Here is an 18,923-nt window from a genome sequence, read left to right as displayed (position 1 = left end):
GGGAAAAAAGAGAAGGAAGAAAGACTGGTGTAAATTTCACTGTGTTGTGTGCTAAAGTTTGGGGACCAGTGAACCTTGTGGCAGCTGAAAGTTCTCTAACCCTATACCATTTGAGGGTTGTAAAGTATGAGGACCAAGGAACCCTCAAGCAGCACTAAAGGTTCTTTAACCATTCACCATTTGAGGGCTGTACACTAAAGTTTGAGGACCAATGAATCCTGTGGTGGCGCGCTGAAGGTTCTTTAATCCTTTACCATTTGAGGGTTGTATGCTAAAGTCCAGGGGCCAATGGACCTTGTACCTGTGTTGAAGGTTCTCTAATGCGCTTAGGATTCCTAGTTTGGAGAAGTGAAAGAAAGAACTCAGACTAGGATCCCAATATGGTAGCCAAATGTTAAAGGAACAAGCTATTGATGGCCAATGCAGGACACCTACTATTTCCTATTGACTAATATTGGGTACATGTCGCAAGCATTAATGTATTATTAGAACTATTCCAACAACCATTTGAGAAGAGACCCACCATAGTGCCCATGTTACTGGCGTAGTTGCTGAGAGTAACACATTGTCTTTTTAGAAGCTACACTTGAGTAAATGAGGTTGATTCCCCATATCTCTCATCCCCATGATCGCTATTTGATTCTTTTTATTTTTTATTTTTTATTTTGTTTTCGTTCAAACATGATGTATAAAGGATACTTTAAGCCTGTGACTCATAGATAGTGACTAGATCAGTTGCTCCTGTCATGTACAAGATTCTTTTCAAAATGATCCTATTAACACCTCTCAGCCTATGAATTTGTTTGCTTCTTCATTAATAGAGTCCCAGGGTGCTGGCCTTTATCCTATACAATGAATATCTTAGACTTCAAGAGAGATTTGATGAAGTGTTAGCTCAATTTGATGCATATTTGTTGAATGGTCCCAATCAATACCACCTCTACCTCTCCTTATAACAATAGTGACCTAGTTGACTACACCGATATTCTTTCCTACTTTTGCATCTCCTCCCTTTATGACATCTATTGCACCCATCACAACTATTTCACCACTCCTTTGTCTTCACCAATTCAGCTTGTCAACTTATCCCACAAACTACATTCAACCTTCACATGTAGTCTTCATATTAGCCTCTTCCCATCATGTTTAGTGACAATAAGAACCCAAGTGTTCCATGCCACCTCTTATATTCCAAACCCTACTAGAAGATGTAGGGAAAGTTGAAAGACAAAATGTGAAAAGTGAAACGGTACACAACTTGGGAGTTATAGAAAAGCTTGACGAGAAGCACTAGGACGTAGTTTGCTAATTTGAAGGAAGAAACAAAAAAAAGAACTTGTGGGAAAAGTATCCAAAACTTTTTTATACCACTTTTCTTATAATATGAAATTAGTGTTAGATCAAGCTAACCTAGAAGCTATGAGTGCAAAAGTCAAGGGATACATTTCTTGACTATGCATATCATGGTTTTTAAATCGTCATTGATTCAGACGATCGGACCGTTCAGGCAATCGGTTCTGTTTTATCTCAAACCCAATCCCTAACTAAAAACCGTTAAATCAATCAATAACCCGTTGATCTGAATAGTCGAATCATTGACTCATTCAATATTCTTTTACCATTTTTATTTTCAATTATTTTTTATTCTTTTTGTTAGAACAGGCATTTGAAGTGGATGGTTAAACCGTCGACTCAGAAATCGGTGGCCAAATCAATTCTATTTCCAGGTCGTTTTCTAAAACTAGCATATAAGTGACAGGAAATGGCAATTAAATTGCGTCATCCCATGCCAAAGGTAGAGATGGTCATTGCCTTCAGTAAAATCTTTATGCATAGATTTGGTTAAGAAGCATAGAGCCTTTTAGTGGAGAGGTAGTGGGGAATTGTAAAATCGGTTAGTTGGGATAAGACTTCTCAAAGAAAAGCTGAAGGTGGAATAAGTTTTATGGACCTTTACTCTTTCAATTTAGCTTTGTTATCAAAATTGGCATGGAAAATCCTTAGGGACTCCTTGCCTACCATAGGCCCTTAGGACTAGAGGAGTGATCTTATTGGGTGAGAAGTTCTTCTGCAAGGGGTGAGATGGTTAGTAAACAGTGGGAATCTAATTAACAATTGGGATTTCTTAACATTGACGATTCCAGATTAATGGAGCCAAAACTAGGACTTGATAGCCTTGCTAAAATAGTAGACCTCATAAATGTGGGTGTCAAAAGCTTGAATCTATATATCATCAATTCTCTTTTTTGTCCCATTTTTTCTCTTATTAAAATCAGTTTTCAATTTATCATACATTAAAAAATTATTAAATTTATTTTGAGTTTTTAAATATGAGCTTATTTTCACTTGTTAGAAATATAAGAGGAGAGTATAGAGGCTTACTATCATGCAACACGTGCGCACGCATGTACATACGTGTGTGCAGCCAATGAGACACTTTAGAGATACACTTTGCTCATACCTCTTGTGGTTTGAGAAGAGCGGTTTTGACTTTTGATGTTTCAACGGTGATGAGATTAAGAGGCACTATTCAAAATTAATAGTCATTAATTGGTAACTACATTTTATAAAAATCATGTTTATATATATACACATATTTTTTAGAAAAAGAATAAATAATATAACAAATTTATAAAAATACAATATAAATGATATATTTATAAATATATAATACATCAGATTGAATAGTGGGTATTATAAATCCGATACAATCGAAAAATCCGATCAGAGGTGATCCAAATTTAACCAATTTGCACACCTATGTACCTCAAGGAGTTTTAAAGCCACGGCCCCATGTCCAAGAAAACATTATACTTTGTGCCACAGCACAGTGTTTTCGATACAATAGTATTATAAAACATCAGTACCATTGAATTTGTCATAAAATTAAGCAATAACTCTTGAACAGACCCATTCCTATCCTATGGGCCTTCTCGCACATCTGAAAAGGATACCTTGGTAATTAAACAAATGAGCCAGGCATATTATATATTTATATTGCTTGCAATATGGGTTTTGGATGGGTGGATACAAGAGGCTTTTGACTTTGGAGCGCCTTATATGCCACTCCCAGCCTCTTAAGCTAATGTTGTTGTTGGCCGGACTGATTGGTTGGACCAATGAAGACCAGTTTTTGGGTGGTTTAATTAAACAAGTTGAACTAAAACACTAGGTTAAACCGGTTAATTGTTGACCAAGAAAACTTCCTGGTTCAACTTGCAATCTAGTTTGACGAGTTAAACCCTTCTAGCCTCGTTCTGGTCAACCAAATTCTCATCGTTACTTTTGCTTGAAGAATCAAGTTTATGACATCACGCCTTGTGTGGAATCTGAAAATTTATTTTAAAAAAACTAAGTGAAGAAACATTGCATGTATACAAATCAATCTAATAGCAAACGTACAGAACATTCAAGGCAGTCGAGGTGGGTCCCCTATCTGTGACTCCGATGACAATGTTCCGATGTATGCTGTAAGATTTATTTGTATCCCTTAATAAATACAGAGTTTTCTAAGCGAGGAAGCTTTGCTCTTGCCTCTTGTATGAATTACGAAAGCCCATGGTTTCCGTATATCCATCAACATTCAATACATTGTTTGGGACTGTTCAATAACTGTCCTAATATCTAATTGTTGACAAGGATAAAATTTTCAAAATCCAAACGCTGATCTGGACCATCCAAGCGATTCACCTTCATCGAACTTAGAAGCACTAATATATATTATTTATTTATTTGCTACATCGAATCACTATTAGATATGAGAGCTCTTCGAAAACCCTATAAGAAAAGAAGCCTAAAAGAAGCCCTGGCCTGCAGGTTAGTTTAATTTGTTGTTGATCTGTGTTTCAGTTTTCCATATCCAGACTTTAAGCTTCCAGCATGTAGATGCTTCTTGAAAGTTAGAAGGGTTTCTCAAACAATGTGTTTCTTAGGCTCGTATATACGTGGCATGCATTCTCTAGGAGCAAACAACTCTTATTCCCTGTTTGGATACAGAATTTTAAATTTGAATAGGTAGGTATCTCCATGATCATAGTATTTATATTAATGATGAAAATAGCCTGCATATCATGTTGACTGGTCTAGCTTTATGGGCTTAATTAAAGTTTTCTTTGTTCGTCAATGGTTGGTACTGAAACCATATAATGCATTTTTGAATCAAATAACTAATGATCGTGTATTTGAAATCATTGCAGCTTTTTAATACATTTCATGCAGTGCAGTTTTGTCTATAAAAGCTAGTTAATAGATGTAGGAAATGGGGTTACTGTAACTTTGGAGATACTATCTTTAGAACGTTATTTGTCCCCATTCAGTTTCACTGAGTTTGCTGTTGGGTTACAGACAAATCCGTTCCCAGGATACAACAAAACCTTAGGCGAGAATCTGCAACCAACAAAATTGAAGAATCTCCGAAGAAACCTTCTGTGAGACTATAGCAGACCGGACTGAGAGAAAGAGAAAGTGGATTTCGAAAATGTGTATTTTTTAAGTCTGATTCATGCTCCTTAAATAGTTTATGAAAATGTATGAAGAAAAAGTAGGTGTTGGTTCAGAGAAGACACCTTGAACACTATTTAAAAAGTAGTTAACAGTTAATGACTCTTAACTTTGAATTGTGCCTCTTGACCACACCCGATCGAATCATAACTGTTGATCTTATCAACGGTCAGCATCGCACCAAAATCAAAGCCGCCATTCGCCGCACACTCCATCCTCTACTTTTACCTAGAGGTGGCCGTGCCATATTGGTTTGCGTGTCGTACCACCCTCCCGGCGAAAAATGTCCATGACAATTACTGCCTTTTCCAAAACTACTAAATTTTGCATGTAGCTGTTGCACGTATTAAGGCTATTGTGATCTAAATCCATCATCTCGGGGTCGAGATGTAGTAGGCACTTTAGATAAGTATAATGAATAAATACATAATAGTTGTGTGACACATTTATCAGTTAATTCACCTTCATCCAAATGTTTTTGTTCCTTATTTTATTATTTTTGTTAAAATAATTAAAAATAAAAATAATAAAAAAGAAAAATATAAACTATTGGGATTTGGGATTCATTTATATTTTCTTTTTTTATTATTTATTATTTTAATTATTTTAACAAAAATAATAAAATAATGAATAATTTATGTCTAACGCCTAACGGAGCAAAAACGTTTGGATGAAAGCGCATTAAGTGGGGATATGTGTGACACAGCTATTACCTGTTCATTCATTGTGCTTACCTAAGGTGCCTATTACAGTCCGGCCCGTTCCTATGTCCATATTGCGAGGTCCAGTAATTAAACCAGAAGCTTTATTTTCCTCTTTCGTGCAGGAACAAAACGATGATCTTGTTGACGAACAGTAAGAAGGAAATGCTTCGGCCCATGTTGCTTTATCTCATCTCAATAGGGATGTTGGTAATGAAGGCAGAGGCAGCAGCATCGACATTGTCTCACACAAAGCCTGACTGCCCAGAGCTATGCGGGAACACTAGCATCCCCTACCCTTTTGGCATTGGAGATGATCCAAACTGTTTCGTCAATGGAGATTTTAAGTTGATCTGCAACACTTCTAGTGACTTTCCCTTACGGACCAAGGGCGGCCTACCCATTCTGAACATATCGTTGCAAGGTCAGCTTACAACCTCCATTTGGGCAGCTGTCAAATGTTACATGGGAGGGAACCAAAGCTTGAATGGATATGACATATCTCTTAGACTGTCAAATACCTACCCGGTATCCAACACCAGAAACAGATTCACTGGTATTGGTTGCGATATGTATGGCATTTTGTACGACTTCAACAAGGAGGTCTACTATGTCGAGTGCACTTCATCATGCTTGAACGATACCACAATTACGGGGTCATCTTGTTCTGGCCTTGGATGCTGCCAAACCACGATACCCAAGGATCTGAGTTCTTTAGTCATACATATAGGAAGTTATGGCAACTTCACCAACACAAGGAATATCAGTAGATGCGCGTATGCCATTCTGTCAGATCAGGATTGGTTCACCTCACAAATGTTACCTCCCTGGAACATAAGAAATAACGTGGAATACCTTATACAAACTGGGTTCAGAACTTCGATGGTACTTGACTGGGCAATTCGAAATGAGAGTACTTGCGAGGAAGCACAAAGCCAAATGATTTGGCTATGCTTGTGGGAGTAACACCTACTGCACTAACTCCACAAATGGCCCTGGATATCTTTGTCATTGTATGCAAGGTTATCAAGGGAATCCTTATCTCCCTGATGGATGCAAAGCTAGGAATTCAGTTATAAAGATCTCTTTTGATTCAGTACTGTTTAAATAGAAAAGATAGCATAATCGGATCAATTAGCCATTCAAGTTATTACAGTCTACTCAATCCAACACCTGATCTTTTATAACTAGATTATTTATTAAATGATATTAGAACATCCAAGTTATCAATTTATTCAAAGGAAGGTTTTCAAGAGGGCTTATTTTGTATTTCCAGTGTTCGACTGGTCAGCTGCAAGGAACTGCCAGTTATGCATGTGGGAACAACACCTACTGCTCGAACTCCGACAATGGTTCTAGATACATTTGCCACTGTATGGAAGGTTACCTTGGGAATCCTTATCTCCCCCAGGGATGCCAAGGTATGAGTTTACAAGATTTGCTTTATATTTTAATAGCAAATATTGCCTAATTTAAATTTGATCCAGGAATAATGTCATTGGGTCGGCTTAAACGGAGAGCCTTCCTTGACCCAACCCCATTGGGTTGGTTGGGTATTGTTGGGTGTCTTGATTTAGTGTTGGGTTGGGTGCGGGTCAGGGTGAATCTGACCGCTATCTGTCTCAAGTTGAGGCAGGGAGCAGTAGGTACTGTATTTATTTTAAATTAGGAAATACTTTGTATTTGGATGCAACTCAAGTCCATTTCCTGAGAAGCACCATACCGTTTTAAAAGAGGAAACAATTGGGCTTGCATTTAAACTTATTAATTGTTAGTGGGTTTCTTTAGTGGACTTCTAATGGTTAGTTTGTTAGTGGGTTTCTTTGGGCTAGGTTTAGTAAATGCTTGAAGGGTTAATCTTACATTAAATGCTCCAATTGCTAGTTTTTGTTTTCTATATAAAACCTTGTGATCTCAAATTAGAGGATGAAGTTCTTTCTTTTGTTTTGAGAAGCCTTTAGCTTTTCTAGAGAAATGAGAGAATTTTCTTTTTAGGTGAGTGAACTGTTATGGGCCCGAGCGTAGGATCGCGTCACGGGTGATTTGTCAAAAGAGATCACCCGAACTCTCCCTTGGGGTGATTTGTCTAAGAGATCACCCGAATTCTCCTTACTCTCCTTCTTGACTGCGAAAAACTGAATCCCTATATTTCAATTCGTAGCTCCTTAAATAGGAGATTATAGAAGGAAATTCCAATTAAACTCAAACTCCAACTTGAACTCAAACTCCTAGTTACATACTCCTAATGGTAACTCACTCTTACTTATGATAATATAAAGATAAGATAAGGGATAAGGGATAAGATAAGCTGGCGACGAGTTGGCTTGACGTGTCCAGATAAGGGTGGGCCTACCCCTATGAGCTGTCGTGTGGACCCCACCTGCTGCTGCTACCGGGTGCGTGTGCGCGGCTCATGGTGCCGCTGTCGCGCGGTGCGTGTGCGCAGCGCTGCTGCCGTGCAGTGCGTGCGTGCGGCTCATGGTGCCGCTGCCGTGTGGTGTCGGGCGTGTGCGCGGTGCATGCTGCCGTGCGGTGCACGCTGCTGCCTGGCGGTGCGTGCTGCGCCTATGACTGCGCCGCAGTGCGCTGTCGGCTGGTGTGACCATAACATGAACCTCCATTCTTATTGCCTCGTATTATCAGTCTTCTCATATTAGTGAATTATCATCCAATTTTCTTCTTTTTTTTCTATTTCTTTGAACAAGTTTCTTTTACATTCTCCTCCTATTTGAACTGTATGTTGCTTCACTGCATCTTACTACATCGAATAACGGTGATCTATAATATTGACAATAACAGCATCGACATCCTTCTGGACAAAACCTGGCTGCCAAAACAAATGTGGGAATATTAGCATCCCTTACCCATTTGGTCTGGTGGGAGAAGATCCATCCTGTTTCAGAGATGAATTTAAGTTGTTCTGCAACAATGCCACTGACCCTCCCCAACTGGAATTGTATGGCCATAATTTTTTCATGGATGCTGAGAGATTCATTTTGAATATATCACTACAAGGCCAACTTACCTTGTCCATGCTGGCTGCTATCCGTTGTTATGAGGAAAATAGCGGAAGGTTAAAGGAATACAGTCTAAACATCCAATTGCCAAACGCATACAGATTCTCCAACACCAGAAACAGATTCACGGCTATCGGATGTAACACACTAGGCATCATGTCTGATTTCTATGCTGAGAAGTTCCAGAGTGGATGCATTTCATTCTGTCCATATGGCATGCAATCGACGGACCTATCTTGTAGTGGCATTGGCTGTTGTCAAACTGCAATACCAAATCATCTTGATACGTTTTTTCTGAAGCTTCAAATGTATGACAACAGAACCAACTATGCCTACACTTGGAATATCAGCAAATGCAGCTACGCTTTTCTCTCTGACCAAAGCTGGTTCACTTCAAATGCACCCTACCTATGGAATTTAAGAAATGAGAAGGAATATCTTGTAAATGTGACAAGACCGATTATGCTTGTGGGGAGAATACCTACTGTTCTAACTCTACTAATGGCCCTGGATATCTTTGCTATTGTGTGGACGGTTATCAAGGGAATCCTTATCTTTCCAATGGGTGCCAAGGTATGATTTCACTTCTAACGTGTTATGCTTTACAATATAAATTTAACTAGGAAAAGGGTTCCTTATTTATTTATTTATTGCTAATTAATATGTAAAATTTATAAAGAGGGAGCAGTGAAAAATAAGTACAGCTCGCCCAGAAAAGCCAACCAAAAGTTCAAATCAGCCCCCACTAAACTGCCTCTACAACTTCGCACAGCATATCTCCGCCGTGTATCAGTAACATCTCCCAATAATAATACCAAGAAGAATGATATCATCATTGGGAGATATTCCCAATACACACGGGGATGTTCTGTGGGATGTTGTGGGGGGCTGATTTGGTTTCCACCAAAACTGCTATAAGTAAAAGCATAGCACTCAAATAGCTAGAAACAAAAGCAAAAGCATAGCACCCAAGGTATGATGTTCCCAATGCACGGTTAAAACATGCTGTGTGGTCGGTGTGAGGCATGCTCTGTGAGGAGCAGTTCCTCTGTCCCGGTCTCTAGAAGCATAGTTTTCAAAATCGGACTGGACCAGACGGTCGGACCGGAAATCCTGGAAACTAGTCAGGTGACTGGTTCTGTTTTTTTCTAAAACCAGACATTTGCAAAAAACGTTGATTTGGTCAACAAACCGCTGACCTGGGCAGTTGAACCGTTCAAACCATTCAATGGATTAACATTTTTTTATTTTTTAAATATTTTTATTTTTTCGTGAGGATGGACCAACCATTTGATTTGAACGGTCATACAACTTAACCTAAGAACCAGTTAGGGTTTGTTCTCCAAATCGATTTTAAAAACCTTGTCTAGAAGTATAAAGAACCTCTCTTCTCATCTTTCTTTGCACAAATAACTACAAAGAAATCTCTCAAAGAGCTTCTTCACTTACTTTTTGCCATTACTTACACTGACATTGATATGGGAAGAAGGATCACTAGTCTTATCTTCACTAGAAACGCCAGAAGCACAGAAATGCCGCTCTCATCCCATAAACTATACCACGAATCAACAGCATTCTTATGCAAAGAGAAACTGATTTTCCGGCTCCTAGAACAGATTATGAGTTCACATCTCCTCCACAAGAGGCCACCCCACAATGCCCCACAGTACAGCCCCGCCATGTATTGGGAAAATCTCCCGATGATAGTATCAGAATCGATGATCATCAGGAGATGTTCCCAATACACAATGGGGATGTGCTGTGGGGCATTGTGGGACAGTCCCTTGTGGGGGAGGAGACCAACCCTCACTTCCATTGGCCCAATAAGGATTTTCAATTAATCCTAAAATCAATTTAGTATAAGAATCTAGCCGAGATCACATCTCCAACCCACAACGCCCCACAGCACATCCCCACTGTGTATTGGAAACATCTCCCAATGATGACATCATCAGGACTGATACTATCATCGGGAGATATTCCTAATACACAGCGGGGATATGCTGTGGAGCGGAGATGTGAATTCAATCTAGCCAATATCCATGCAATATTTTATTTTATTTTACTTTTTCAGTTTAAAAATATCAAAACTCTATTATACGAAGACTTCTTGGGATGAAACTTGCCACCATGAATAAAATAATGGGTGAAAAAAGGAACATGCAGGGCCCTTTAATTTTGGTTGAAAGGTTGTAAATCAATTCGGGCTGCACATGTAATTTTGAGCTAATGCTTTATTTATTTATTTATTTTATTCATGGGCAGATGTAAATGAGTGTGAGGATCCAAAAAGCAATCTTTGTGTAGCCATCTGTACTAATACAAAAGGATCTTACTACTGTTCTTGTCCAAGGGGTAGTTATGGCGATGGGAGAAGAGATGGAAGTGGTTGCACTGTGAAAAGTGAAGGATTTGCGGTAATGAAGGTTTCCCTAGGTAATTGCATAGAAAAACAAGATTTGTTTTTTTCATTAATTGACTCTTTGTCAAGTAGCTAATTGCCATTTTTTTTCATTAGTTGAGTAAGTAATGCTCCGCCACTTCTGTTATGACTATACTAAAGAATCTTCAAATATTGAATGCAGGTATAGGCTTTGGAATCTTATTTTTAATCATCTGTAGTTCATTGTTCTACTTGATTATAAGTAAAAGAAAGCTCATGAAATTAAGAGAGAAATTCTTTCAACAAAATGGCGGTTTGCTTCTACAACAACAATTATCTTCACATGAAGGTGGTTTAGAGTTTGTAAAGATCTATTCAGAAAAAGAGTTAGAATTGGCAACCAATAATTACAATGAGAGTTGCATTCTTGGTCAAGGAGGTCAAGGTACAGTATATAAAGGCATTCTACCTGATCATCGAATAGTTGCCATTAAGCAATTTATAAATGAAGTTATTATTCTTACACAAATTAACCATCGACATATAGTCAAGCTATTGGGATGTTGTTTAGAGACTGAAGTTCCTCTACTAGTTTATGAATACGTGTCCAATGGAACTCTTTCTCAGCACATTCATAAAAGCAACAGAATCTCTGTACTTTCATGGGATGATCGATTGAGGATTGCAACAGAAACCTCTAGTGCATTGGCCTATCTACACTCTGCAACTTCTCTACCAATCATCCATAGAGATATCAAATCTGCAAATATACTATTGGATGATAGTTTTACAGCAAAAGTCTCTGATTTTGGAGCTTCAAGGCTATTTCCTATGGATCAAACTCAAATAACCACCTTTGTCCGAGGGACCTTTGGATATTTGGACCCAGAGTATTTCCACACCAGTAAACTAACAGAGAAAAGTGATGTTTATAGCTTTGGAATGGTACTTGTGGAGCTTTTAACAGGGGAAAAAACTATTTGTTTTGAAAGATCGGAAGAACAAAAAAATCTAGCTGCTTATTTCATTTCAATGATGAACGAGAATCGCTTGTTTCAGCTCATCAATAGTCAATTTGTAGACGAGGGGAAGACTGAACAAATTACTGCAGTTGCTAATCTTGCCAAAAGATGCCTCAATGTGAGAGGTGAGGAAAGACCCACTATGAGAGAGGTTGCAATGGAGCTTGAAGGACTGAGAAGGTCAGCGAGACACCCATGGGTTCAACAATCACAAGAAGAAAGAGAAGGACTTTTATCTATATCCTCAAACCCCAATCCTATATCATTAAGTCATTACCATGGTGATGCATCAAGGCTATATAGTCTTGAGAATGATATGATATTTTCAATGACTTTCCCACGTTGATACATGCATCTCAATAGACAAGTTTGTACTTTTCTTTTGGTTTCTTTTGTATTATGATGTTTCAAAATAATTAGCAATTATAACTGTAGAACAATATTTGAGATATCAAACTATTTATTTGGGTTATTGACAAACTTTCATCTCATGTTAGCAATCAACTTAAGGTATTGTTTTCCTGTAAATTGCATATCGATCCTCTTGTGTAATTACCAAAGTACCAAAAGGAATCAATGTTGCAAGAATGACATGATTTGGGTGGGAGTGGAATTTACTAATTCATTGAGTGATATTGACATGATTTGATAAATTTCTTTTTTTTATATAATTTTGTTTTCTCTTTAAAACTTTCCACTTAAAATTATATAATTCTACCAAGGACCCGTGGGATTCATGGGATTTGTCAAGGGAAAGTGTAACAACAAGTATCAATAACCATTACAAGGAAGGAATGCAATACTGTTTAAAATAATTCATCTTTATTTTAGTAATTTGTTACAAAAATAGTTTAGTAATTTGCGTTAATTATATTAGTAATTTTAACAAAAATACTTAGCTACTACTAATTATTTAATAAAATAATTAATTTTTCATATTATCTGGTCATGTTTTATTTTATTTATTATACTTTATTAATGATTAAATTTTACATTTTTTTGTAAATGTTACTTAAATGTTAGTAAATATATAAAATTTGGTTGTAGTCATAATTAAATTAATCTATATATTACCATTTTTGGTCATAATTAAATTAATCCAAGCCTGAGCTCAAGTTTTAAGACTTCAGGTTGGGCTTTGGTTGATCCTCAACTTGACCCTTCCCCCAACTTGCACCCCTAAGAGCAATGTGACATTTGTAATTAGACTGAACCAAACCGAGTACAATCCATGCATGCATTATTTTTGGGTTTTCTTACTATTTAGATAAAAATTATTAAGATTGAAGTTGAATGACTATGGGAATGGGCTACCCACATTGTCTAGCCTAATGAACCAAAAAAACATAAAAGATCTCAGGCCAAATCATTATAGTGTATTAATATTTTTTAAGGTTTCCTAACCCAGCCTAGCCCACACCCCCAAGCATAATAATGTTTGTTTAGGCTTGGGATAGGTACCGGATTGCCTATGTTAGCTAAGCTATGATTCTTTTACAAATTAAAATTTCTATGTAATTTTAGTTTATTATAAAAATATATAAAAATTCTGATCTATATATTTATATGAAACTTGTTATCTAAATATATATGTATATAACTAAGGTTCAAAATATTGATACATATCAGGCTGTATCAACTGATACGTATCATATCGAGGTTGGGTCGACAAGTGGTTCAAGAGATAGATTGCCCTTAAACCAGCCCCTTTGAACCATATTTGAAAAAAATAAAATAACAAAAAAAAGAGTACCGATACAGCGGATACACACTATCAACATATTGCCCTGTATCAATATTTTGAACCTCATATATAACTTCCAGGTTGAGCTTAGGGGTTGCTTAGCTTGGGCCTACCTACTAGGGCCATCAATAGACTCCAAAAGTATGATACCTGATTTGACTCTAAATCTGAAAATCCTGGATTTGGATGTTAGAACTTGTATGTAATTAATAATTGGATCAAATGTGGATTTTACATCATTCAGTCTGCCCAAAATTCAAGTCCAATAAAAATTATTATTTTATGTATATATGTAGTATAATTATGTATACATAAAGATATTATGCACAATTATATAAATTTATAATTGATAAATTTAATATTTTATATTTATATACATTTATTATACATGTACACTTTAAAATAATTAACATTTTAAAACTTTTTTGTCATTTTAAACACAATAACATGGTTGTAGATTAAATTTGCATTTGATCCCAAATCTAACATAATAATTAGATGTAGATGTGGAGATAGAGATTTCATAATTGAATGTGGATGTGGGTCCACTAGGATCCGATCTAAATTTGATCAATTTAAAGCACTACTACCTACAATATATGCAGGCTAGGTGGAAATCTATGCTAGACCTAGCTCAGAAGAAAATAATTGCTTGAGCATAAAAATTTATAGGTCTAGCTAGGTTAGGCTAAATTATAAACTATTATCCCTAAGTAAAAGGAGCCTTATGATATTTCTAATCGTGCCATTATTAGATTTATTTTTTAATTAAATTTAAAATTTTTTATTTGGAATGCAAATGGTTTGTTTTATTACTTTAATAAATTTTATAGTTATTATTATTATTACTTATCCTATTATTTTTACTTTTCCCCTTTTCTTTTTTCATTTTAACAAAATTATACATTTAGCGTCAAAAAATTTATTTTTAATTGTCTTATTAATATTAATTATTTTAAATATAATTCAACGTACTTGAATTTTTAACTTGTGAACTACTGATTTTTATTAATTTCTTAATTTTTAATAGTTCCTAGATAAAAGCTTAGTAAAATTTAATATTTTAATAATTTTAGTAATGTTTTATTAAATTTAGTTTTTAGGCTTAAATTATAATTTTATGACAATTAACCAATTAAATAAAATTTGAATATGAAACAAATAAATGAGATTTGTATGAGAGTAGAATTTGTGGACGTGATGTGGACCTGGGCCTGAGTTGGATTGAAATAATCACCCCTGAGCAAATTTATTTTGATTTATTAGATTAACAAGGATAGGTGAGAAAATAAAATATAAAGGGCGTATCGGCTTGTATCGATTTTTTTTGTTTCTTTCCGAATCTAGTTCAAAGGGGCCGGTATAAGGCTAGTCTACATCCTAAAAGACTCGCTGACCCGAAACACCCCCTATATGGGCGAATCCAAAAGGCCTCGTTACAATATGTATTGGTGGTATGACCTGATACATATCGATATTTTGAACCTTGCTCTCAACTACATCATAAGTTCTGTTTTAACAATGGGTTTAGGTGTTTTTAGGAGCGAGCTGCAAAAGTTCAAGTATTCAATGATTGTCTCAAAATTTTCTTAGAGAAGGGCACTTGGGAGTGCGAAGTTTTCCTCAAGTGTTGTTTGATCACTGTGGTTTACTAGTCAGTGCAAAAGTGGATGAGGTTAAATGTTGGACTGCCCTTTGTTGGCATCTCAACTTGAAGCCAAAAGTCAAAAATACGTTATTTTCCCTAGTTCAGATTTAACATTAACGTGGAAGCAGACTCCAAATGCCCAAATTCCATTAAGTGGACATTTTGAGTTACCCCCCCTCCCCTATCTCTTTCGTTCTCCATCTCTGAGTCTCAACTACATCTATGAGTCTCAGCTCTCCCTTTCTCTGAGTCTCAACTACATCCCCCTCCATCAATTAACCATCTACCACTAGACTCAATATATTGAATTTATACATGGGAGAAGAGGCTCAATTGAAATATATCTTTGATTAAATCAGTATAAGTTGGGCACGAGTTTTAGTAAAAAACCTACACAAAATATAGTATTGACATTTTTTCCACTATTTCACCTAGTTGAGAATTTGATATGTTTGAACTTAAAAACTCTAGGGCTTGTAATGGTGGGGAACGAATATAATTCCACCCTCAGGGCATGGGTTTCCAACAACACCACAACAGCAACAGCAGTAGCAGCAACAGTGGCATCTCTCAAAGAATGGGACCCATGACTCGATCTCACTCCACCAAGCCAAAAACCCATCACATGATTGACTTCTAACTCAACTCCCCAACACCAGAGAGCCCAAACAGCCCTATTTTGATTTATTGACCTCCTATTTGAGAATTCCAAAACTATATATCAAATTATTGGGATATGGAGGAGATTGGAGTTGTTAGAACTTGGGATGTGAGAGAGAGTAAACTAGGTAAGATAGAGTTGTAGCAAATGGCAAAGGCTCAAGATGTTGGAAAAATGGGAACTTGTATTGGCTTGTCCTCAAATGTAGAAGCTTAGTCCTATTTAAATTGGAGCCAAGTCAATGGAGCAAAAGCCAACTGACATTCTATATAGTTTCTTTACATTTTCTAGAGGCTTGGAGATTTAATTTCTAGTCATACCTGCTAATTAGTTCTAGAAGTTTGAATTTCTGGAAAACTTCTAGAAAGTGGATTATTTTTTTAACACTCCTCCTTAATACACTTTCTTGTAACTCCTAATTTCTCTTGTAACAACTCAAACTTTGAACACAGTAATTCCTTTGTGAAAATTTCTACTAATTATTCTTCAGAGTTGCAGTGCTTGAGCTCAATTTCTCCTTTGCTAGTTGTCTCTCGTAAAAAGTGGTACTTGATTGCAATGTGTTTCGTTCTGCTGTGGTATACTGATTTTTTGCCATTGCTATAGTAGACTTGTTGTCACAATAGATCATTGTTGGTTCCTTTTGCCTTTCACCCATTTCTTCAAGTATTCTTCCTAGCCATATAGCTTGACTTGTTGCTGCCGCTGCTATGTATTCAGCTTCTTCTGATGATTGTGCTAATGTGTCTTGCTTCTTTGATACCCAAGAGAATATTCCAGATCCTTGTGAGAAGCATAGCTTGAGGTACTCTTCATGTCATTCACTGATCCTGCCCAATTACTGTTAGTATAGCCAATTAGTCTTGATGGTGGATTTGTACCAAATGAAGTATTCTTTTGTGCCCTCCAAGTATCTTAGTATCCTTTTTACTGCTTCATAGTGAGCTTGACTTGGGCTTTGCATGAACCTTGAGGGTAGACTTGTTGCATACATAATATCTGGCCATGTAGCTATGAGGAGTAAACTCCCAATAAGATTTCTGTAGATTGAGGCATCAACCTTCTTTGAACTATCTTCTTTCTTGAACCTCTTGTTTGTAACGAGTGGTGTAGCGACCATCTTGCATCCTTGCATCTTGAACTTCTTCAGTAGGTTCTTGATATATTTATTTTGTGATATAAAGATACCTTCTTCTTGATTGATCTCGATGCCAAGAAAGTAGTGCATTAATCCGAGATCACTCATCTCAAATGTCTTCATCATATCTTTTTTGAACACCTTGATCATTGTCTCATCATTTCATGTATAGATGAGATCATCTACGTATAGAGAAATAATGAGAGTGTTAGATTTACCTTGGGTCTTGATGTATAGAGTAGACTTACTTTGATTCCTAATCCTTGATTGATGAAGTAACTATCAATCTGATTGTACTATGCTTGTTCTGCTTGCTTTAGGCCATAGAGAGCTTTCTTCAATCTTAGTACCTTGTCTTCTCGTCCTTTTACTATAAACCCTTGAGGTTGCTCTACATATATTTCTTCCTAGAGCACTTCATTAAGAAACGCCGACTTGACATCAATTTGATAGATCTTCCACTTCTTCAGTGATGCTAATGCTACTAGTGTTCTTATAGTGTCTAAGTGTGCCATCGAGCAAAGGTTTCATTGTAATCTATCCCAAGCAATTGTGCATAGCCTTTAATGACTAGTCTCGCTTTGTGTTTTTGTATTAAGCCATTAGGGTTGAGCTAAGACCCACTTAACTTCAATCACTTCTTTGTCTTGAGGACGACCCACTAATTCCCATGTCTTATTTTTCTCAATCATATTGATTTCTTCCTTTATCTCCTTTACCCATACTTCTTGTTTTGTTGTTGCTTCAAAACTTTCAAGCTCCATAGTTACAAAGTTGCATGTCAAATATATCTCACTAAGTGAAAGGAGGGAGAGATCCTTTGTATGGACGCCAAGAATGCAGCGGAACAGGGTGGGCGAATTTGAAAAATTTTCTCTCCTCCCTTCCAACTGGGAATCATATTCCCTGATTTTAGAATACAATTTTCAAGGATCTAATCGAACCAAAGCCGAACCAGATCTGAACCAAAGAGAAAGAGAAGGGTTATACCTGATACAGAGAGTCGGTATCTCCCAACGTCGGTGTTCACGCCCAAAGAATACTCCCAAGATCTGCTCCCACTGAAGATGACGCAGTGATACTGGAACAGAACCAACAGTGTTCATCCTACGAACCAAATTCTTCACAAGAATTCGATGGACGTGAAGAGCACCGTACACAATCAGCCTTTCAGCTAAGACTGATATCAATAACACCTTCTTGATCTTTCCCTCTCAAAGAGATCGAACCAGGCAGTGAATGGCGGCGGCTAGAGGAGAACTCTAGAGATGAAGTTGGCGTATTTGCTTTTCTTCTCTCTAGGGTTTCTGAGATCCTATCTCAAATTGCAGGAAGAGTTTTTTGCTAAACCCTTGGTACAAATTCTTGTAGATCAAGATTAGGGTTTCTCCTCTTTCTTAGTGATTAAGAAACCTCCTAATCCTATTAGGAGTTATCCCAATCCAAATCTGTATTTGGATAGGGAATTATCTTAATTCTATCTACAGATTAGGTCAGCCCACTCTTGATCTAATCAAAAGGTTACCAGATTCAAATCTTTATTTGAATTTGGTCTCCAAGAATGGATAGGGTCAAGACCCAATCCTTTGGCTTGCCTTAATCTCAAATCCGCCCCTTTAAGTGGGTAATTAAATTAGCCAGTTCGATATGGGCTTTAGGCCCAATATGTATTAAGTGCTCAACAAGCTTCCAAACTGCTGCCCAGTTGGGCTTCTTTGTATGGCGTGGGACCCAAGCATTGATCTATACATTAGTCACATGGGTTCGGCCCAGCCTTTGTTACAAAGCCTAACCGAATTCACTAGATAGCCCAGTGAACCCCCTGAGCCCATCACATGGACTCTATGTGCCCAACACTTACACTAAGTGGTCCCTGGGTCAAGCCATCGTATAAAAACCCAGGGACTGTGGGCAGATGCAAGATTAGCCCATCAGGTATAACCCTAAATGGCCTTACACTTAACCTCTCAGCCCATAATGATCAAACACTGTCCAACAAGAGAGGACCTCTCTCCCTCAATTGCAAGGAACGGTAATGCACTCTCTGCACATATGGATCCCAGGAATTAAAACCATTTCCCGACAAAACAAAATTCCAACGATTGAAAT

General features: G+C 37.1%; 1 protein-coding gene across 1 annotated transcript; it reads left to right on the top strand.

Annotated features, from left to right (window-relative positions):
• Positions 1-5,336: 5,336 nt before the first annotated feature.
• LOC148852274 (wall-associated receptor kinase 2-like) lies at positions 5,337-11,969 on the top strand. Its single transcript, XM_088945775.1, has 4 exons — positions 5,337-6,140; positions 8,671-8,791; positions 10,484-10,654; positions 10,804-11,969. The coding sequence occupies exons 1-4, from the start codon at positions 5,337-5,339 to the stop codon at positions 11,967-11,969; spliced, it is 2,262 nt and encodes a 753-aa protein (XP_088801901.1).
• The last annotated feature ends 6,954 nt before the right edge of the window (positions 11,970-18,923 follow it).

Source organism: Nelumbo lutea, chromosome 5 (assembly GCF_056320005.1).
Source record: "Nelumbo lutea isolate HS-2025 chromosome 5, American lotus-T2T, whole genome shotgun sequence".
In the NCBI taxonomy this organism is placed as follows: domain Eukaryota; kingdom Viridiplantae; phylum Streptophyta; class Magnoliopsida; order Proteales; family Nelumbonaceae; genus Nelumbo; species Nelumbo lutea.
This window is presented reverse-complemented; position numbering and strand designations above follow the sequence as displayed.

Coding starts and splice junctions, on each gene's coding strand:
- LOC148852274 (XM_088945775.1), top strand. CDS start 5,337: ATGATCTTGTTGACGAACAGTAAGAAGGAAATGCTTCGGCCCATGTTG. Junction 8,792..10,483: donor TCTTTCCAATGGGTGCCAAG/GTATGATTTCAC, acceptor ATTCATGGGCAG/ATGTAAATGAGTGTGAGGAT. Junction 10,655..10,803: donor GGTAATGAAGGTTTCCCTAG/GTAATTGCATAG, acceptor TATTGAATGCAG/GTATAGGCTTTGGAATCTTA.